Genomic DNA, 5,971 nt, shown 5'->3' with positions numbered 1-5,971 from the left:
CGCCTGGGCGCGCGGAGGGCTGTCCTCGTCGCGCCGCTCGGGGTGCCGCCGCTGGCCCGGGGGAGGCGTGACCCGAGGCGGGGCCGGCGCGCGGCGGGCGGAGCTCGGAGGGCGCCCAGCGGCCAAGGGCGGGAAGGCAGGCGGGCGGCGCGGGCGGGACCGGCGGGTTCGGCCCGCCCTGGGCGGAGCGCCCCCCCCACCGCCCCGCACACTCCCGGTGGGTCCGCGCCCGGTCGTGTCCCCGCACGTGCCGCGGTCCTCCGAGTCCGCAGGGGGCGCTATAGCCGCGCGCGCTTCCCGGAGCGGCGCTGGCCGGAAGTGGGAGAGCTCGGATCACTTCCGGCACGGAGCGGCGACCTGGGCGGTGGACTCGGCCCGGTGCGGAGTCAGGACCGCTTTAACCCCGCGGGACCCGCGGCCGCTGTACCACGCCCGGCTGGAGTCTCGGCCTCGCGGAGAGGAGCCGGCCTGCGCGCCCCGCCGCCGCGATGCCGTTCCTGCACGGCTTCCGCAGGATCATCTTCGAGTACCAGCCGCTGGTGGACGCCATCCTGGGCGCCCTGGGGATCCAGGACCCCGAGCGGCAGGAGCCCCTGGACGGGTGAGGCGCTCCGACCCGGTGCTACGTCCACTAGGTCATCACGAGCCGGGCGGGGCGGCTGTGTCCTTGGGCAGATGCGGGGCCTCGGGCCGAAGCCGCGGTTGCGAGCTCGGAGCGCGAGCTCCTGCGCGCCGAGCCCTGGCGAGGCGAGAGTGCTCCCGGGCAGCGCCCGGGAGGGCAGACAGACCCCAGGGCAGGTGTCGGCGGGCCTCCGCCCAGCGCCCCATCCCGTGCGGGGAAGCAGGGTACAGTCGGTGAGGGCCTCCATCCTGCCCCCAGAGCAGGGCGAAGAGGACCTTGTTGTGGCCGTTTGTTTTTTCTGTGGGCGACCGGCCTCTCGGTGAGCCGCGGGGAAGGTGTAGGGGAGTGAGTGGGCAGTACGCACGGCCTGCTGTGCCGGGCGCTTGGGGTGAGCTAACGGGCCCCAGCCTTGGTGGTGCTTCGGCTGCAGAGAGGCCGACAGGCATAAGCAATTGCTCGATGTACAGAGGAAAGGGGTCCGCGTGTGGGCAGGGGCTTGTCCGTTGGAATTTCGAGCAGGCCTTGATCTCAGTCCAGTCAGGACCTTTGGTGGGAGCTGGGACACTCTTAGCTCTGTTTGCTAGGATATTCTCTAAAATGCAGGTGTTTCCCGAGCTCTGAGGTGGTGCTGGGCAAGGACAGTGCAGTGAAGCTTACAGGGCCCGTTGAGGTGCCCCAGCCTTTACCAGGAGCTCTGTCCCCTGTGCAGAGCAAGGATCTAGCCAAGGGGTGAGAAAATCCTGCGGAGCAGTGAAGTTGAACCTTGAGCCAGTCGGTTTGAAGGGGTACTGATGGGTGTAACTAGGGAGAGGGCGAGTGGGAATACCGAGAAGGGAGCCCTCACCCGAGGAGGAGGTGGCAGCTTATGAAGGAGTTTGGGACATTGTCAAAGCTGTGTGCAAAGCGTGGAGCTGTCCCTGGCCTGAACTTTTAGGGAAATCCAATGTAGCTCTTAATAGTGCTGGCCAGTAAGGGCGGAGGGCTGTGGGCGAGCTGGGGTGGGGTTGGGCTGGAGGGCAGCTGGTGACAGGGGAAGGGGCCTCTGCTGACCACTCTGGCCAGCCATGGGGGGCATCCTGCAGCTCAGGGAGCAAAGGATGTCTCCAAGTGTGAGGGCTTCCTGAAGAAGGCGTGTCAATGATTCTGGCTTCCAGACTCCAAGGTTCCCTGCAATCCCAACAGCCCAAGTGTGAGGCTGTGTACCCAGACAGGGCGGTGGAGTCTGCTGCGAATTAGAAAGCCCAGCCTCTCTCCTCTTCAGACCTCCCAAGAAGGACTTCCTGCTCCACTGTCAGGGTCCCGTTTTCATGGGTGGTTAAGCAGGGCATCCCGGTCCCACCGTGGTTCCAGGCCTCAGCTGGTCTGCCTCTTGCTGCCCCAGGCCCAGTTATGCTGCCAGCGAGGAGAGCCGAATCCTCGTTCTCACTGAGCTGCTGGAGAAGAAGGCCCGCTCTCCCTTTTACCAGGAAGGCGTAAGCAACGCCCTGCTGAAGATGGCTGAGCTGGGGCTGACGCGGGCAGCTGATGTTCTCCTGAGGAATGGGGCCAATCTCAACTTTGAAGGTCAGCTGGAGCCCGGAAGAGCCAGGGAAGCCCCTGTTGGATAGCCTCCCACTCCCCTGCAGGCTTTCAAAAGCTCCTGCTCCCTCTGCCCCCAGCGAGTGTGCTGCTGCTGTGCCATGATTGATTCAGCAAACCTGCCAGCTCCCAGCCTAATCCCGCTTCCATTAGTGTGGAAATGCGGCTGCTGGCACTGTGCCCGGAGCTAAGGGAAGGTGATTTCCTGCCACTCACTCTGAGCTGTCCTGTGTTTTTGCTTATGCCATGGGTGGGGGAGGGGGGTAGGTGACAGATAAGCCACACTGCACGCTGGGTGTCAGTCTCTGCAAGAAGAAGCTTCTGGCTGATAAGTGCTGGGGAGGGTGGTGATGGGACTGTTCTCCTGGCATCTGTGGCTTTCCCCTGAGGACAGCTGAGTCAGGAGAGGGCACGACTGCTTGGACAGCAAGTGCAGGTCTGTGCTGACCCAGGATGTGGCCAGGCTTGTCTCCCCTCACCATGGACACAGGCTCAGAGGCTCTGGGGCTCCTGGGATTGCTGAGGAAGGAGGGTCTGGCTTGAAGTCCTTCAGCCGGATCCCAGGAACCTGCTCTGTGGCCCTGCTCTAGCACAGCAGCCAAGAAGCAGCCACTCAGTGAGTGACTCCCCCAGCGAGCTAAAAGGAGGGCAGTTTTATGGCCCGTCATATAGAAGAGGAAACTAAGGCCCACACGGGTCAAGTAGTGGCCCCAGATTTCCCCCAGGGCCCTCTAGTACCTGGTGAGGACAACGTTGAGAGGGCCCAGTCCTGCGGCTTCTGGGGCGAGTGCTGGCGCTGGGCTCCAAGGCCAGGCCCTGGACCCTGTGAAAACTCGCTGATGCAGGACTGACCTGTGCTGTCTGCCTTCAGACCCTGTCACCTACTACACGGCCTTGCACATTGCTGTTCTCCGAAACCAGCCTGACATGGTGGAGCTGCTGGTGCGCCACGGGGCTGACATCAACCGGAGGGACCGGGTAAGAGCTGGCCCAGCCTCGCAGGGGGAATGCACCAGGGTCCCAAAGCAGCCCACAGCCCCCACACCAACCCAGCTGGTGCTGTCTTGGCTCAGATCCATGAGAGCAGCCCCCTGGATCTGGCCAGCGAGGAGCCCGAGCGCCTGCCCTGCCTGCAGCGCCTTCTGGACCTAGGAGCCGATGTCAACGCAGCCGACAAGCATGGTAGGTGCCTCAAAGGAAAGTGGGACAGCCTGGGCCCTGGGCACCTTGTGAGGGAAACCAGGTGACCCGGGGGTGTCTGGCATGTTGGCTGGAGGCAGCCTGGCTGTGGCACGGCACGGCTGGTGCAGGGTGGATCTGCTGACTCGCCGTAGCTCGGAGTCCAGAGGCTTTGGAGGGGCAGTGCAGTCATTGTCCCCTGCCAGCCCTGAGGCCCTTCTATAGGAGATGGGAATGGGCATCAGCTTCTGGAGATAGTGGCTTGTTGTGAAGAGAGGCCCAGCTGGCCTCAGCAGCTTGGGGTACAGAAAACCCCTAAATCTACTCCAGATTTGTGTGGGTAGAAAAAGATGGCCAGAAGCCTGTCCCCCTCAGCCCTGGTAAGTTTTTAAAGTTCTTTGATGCTTTTTTGAAGCCTCACGGGTAGAGGTGGAGAGTTGCCACCTCTACCCGTGGGGCTGTCCTGACCTCAGCGCCCTGGCCTCCACTTCCTCCTGTCCCTCTCTAGGGAAGACTGCTCTGCTGCATGCTTTGGCCAGCAGCGATGGGGTGCAGGTCCACAACACTGACAACATCCGGCTCCTGCTGGAAGGAGGTGAGGCTGCCCATGCCCCAGCCCAGCCTCTCACCCACAGTAGCTTCTGCTTCCCCCTCTTCCCTGCCTGGTGAGGGCTGCAGACATCCTCCCACCTTTTTTTTCTGATGGCTCTTCCAGGGGCAGATGTCAAGGCCACCACCAAAGATGGGGACACTGTGTTCACCTACATCATCTTCCTGCTTGGCGAGACCGTGGGCGGGGACAAAGAGGAGGCTCAGATGATCAACCAATTCTGCTTCCAAGTCACACAGCTGCTGCTGGCCCACGGGGCTGACCCCAGCGAGTGCCCTGCCCATGAGTCCCTCACGCACATCTGCCTCAAGAGCTTCAAGCTGCACTTCCCCCTCCTGCGCTTCCTGCTCGAGTCTGGGGCTGCCTACAATTGCTCCCTCCACGGCGCGTCCTGCTGGTCTGGCTTCCACATCATCTTTGAGAGGCTCTGTTCCCACCCGGGCTGTGCAGAAGATGAGAGCCACGTGGACCTTCTGCGCAAAGCTGAGACTGTCCTGGACCTCATGGTGACCAACTCCCAGAGGCTGCAGCTGCCCCAGAACTTTGATGTCCACCCGGTGGGCAGCCTGGCAGAAAAGATCCAGGCCCTGCACTCCTCACTGAGGCAGCTGGAAAGCTACCCCCCGCCCCTCAAGCACCTGTGCCGCGTGTACATCCGGCTCTACCTCCAGCCGTGGCCTGTGGATGTGAAGGTCAAAGCCCTGCCCCTGCCGGACAGGCTGAAGTGGTACCTCCTCAGTGAGCACAGTGGTACAGAAGAGGAAGACAGCTGACAGGTGCTGGACTAGGGGACAGGGTTTGGACAACTTAAACCCCCACCTGCTGGTAGACTTGGCACTTGTGGTGACCCCAGGGGAGGGTCCTTTGATCTGGGAGGTAAGGCTTAACCTTACTAAGCACAAAGCCCATAGCTGTGACCGCTCTAGTGGTGAGGTAACTGCTCTAGTGGGAGAGGTACATCTGTCCCTTCTTTCTGGCACCTGCCCCCAACCCAAGTTTCAGTCTACTCTGGGCAGAATAGTTGTGTAGATGGATTGAGTTTCTGCCTCTGTGCTGGAGGGGAGCCAGGTGTCTGCAGGAGCCAGGCAGCACTCAGTCTAGGCAGCCCCTGGAGCTGCCAGCTTCTGCTTTGTCATGTGTGGAGGCATAACTAGAACCTTCTAGAGGGAAGCTGTGGCTGCCGCCCAGCTGAGGTCCTACCCATGCCTCTTCACTCCAGATCTGTTTCAAGAAGTGCTTTTGGCAAGCTGGGGGAGAAGGCACCAAGGGCCACCACAGGCTGCCCTTCGAGGCCTACCCCTGCTGACTCTCGTGGCTGACACTTGATGGCTTCCCCCCCTCAGGGGCTGGGTCGCCTGTGGCCCTGCTCACCAGGGTACCAGGGCTGTGCTCTACTGTGCCAAACCCAGGGTCTCAGGGAGCATGCCTTCTGCCAGAAGCAATCATGAGTGCAAAGCCAGGGAAAAGCCCCTCCCAAGGGTCTGGTTTTGAGTAGCTTGCTGGGAGCCAACCACCAAAACCAGATGCCACCTGCCCTACCCAGCATCGATCCCTCACGGTCACTTCTAGTCATGTTGTCATTGTATATGCCTTTGGGAATAAGCTGAGACTGACGTGGTATGTTTATATTACAAAATTAAACGGAAATTCCTGGCCTCGCTCGAGGGTCCTATATAAGATTCTAGTCTTCCTTTCTCGTTCAGGGTCAAGGACCAGCAGCAGCCAGTGAGGAGGAAGGGGTGGGAGGGGAGGAGACAGAGCACTTGGGGCAACAACTCCCCACAGAGCACCTCTCTGGCCTGGGGAGGGCCTTCAGAGCACAGGGATTTGTCCTTTTATTTTTGTCTGAAAGTGCCTGCCATGAAGGACCCCCCAAGTACAGTGAAGGCCAGCCAGATGTCTCCCCTGGCTGCAGGCTGCTGTGACATGAAAGATACCAGGGTCTCCTGGGGACATAGCTCAGCTGTAGAACACTTGCCTAG

General features: G+C 61.3%; 1 protein-coding gene across 5 annotated transcripts; it reads left to right on the top strand.

The window, feature by feature from the left end:
* Positions 1-310: 310 nt before the first annotated feature.
* On the top strand, positions 311-5,666 carry Asb6 (ankyrin repeat and SOCS box containing 6). 5 transcript variants are annotated; one of them, XM_027942938.3, is made up of 7 exons: positions 315-601; positions 1,226-1,351; positions 2,004-2,185; positions 3,072-3,178; positions 3,274-3,382; positions 3,888-3,974; positions 4,095-5,666. In XM_027942938.3, the coding sequence occupies exons 1-7, from the start codon at positions 489-491 to the stop codon at positions 4,760-4,762; spliced, it is 1,392 nt and encodes a 463-aa protein (XP_027798739.1). In that variant the 5' UTR covers positions 315-488; the 3' UTR covers positions 4,763-5,666. The 5 variants fall into 5 exon arrangements, with proteins under 5 accessions (XP_027798755.1, XP_071457146.1, XP_027798739.1 ...); XM_071601045.1 differs by lacking the exon at positions 3,888-3,974 and having other exon boundaries at positions 314-601; XM_027942947.3 differs by lacking the exon at positions 1,226-1,351 and having other exon boundaries at positions 316-601.
* The last annotated feature ends 305 nt before the right edge of the window (positions 5,667-5,971 follow it).

The sequence above is a fragment of the Marmota flaviventris genome, chromosome 13, assembly GCF_047511675.1.
Source record: "Marmota flaviventris isolate mMarFla1 chromosome 13, mMarFla1.hap1, whole genome shotgun sequence".
NCBI lineage: Eukaryota > Metazoa > Chordata > Mammalia > Rodentia > Sciuridae > Marmota > Marmota flaviventris.
The sequence above is the reverse complement of the archived record's forward strand: the minus strand, read 5'-3'. Positions and strand labels throughout refer to the sequence as shown.

Bases quoted from the DNA above. Each gene is read 5' to 3' on its own strand.
- Asb6 (XM_027942938.3), top strand. From the start codon at position 489: ATGCCGTTCCTGCACGGCTTCCGCAGGATCATCTTCGAGTACCAGCCG. The intron at 602-1,225 runs GTGAGGCGCTCC...TCTAAAATGCAG, and splicing joins CGGCAGGAGCCCCTGGACGG to GTGTTTCCCGAGCTCTGAGG. The intron at 2,186-3,071 runs GTCAGCTGGAGC...GTCTGCCTTCAG, and splicing joins GGCCAATCTCAACTTTGAAG to ACCCTGTCACCTACTACACG.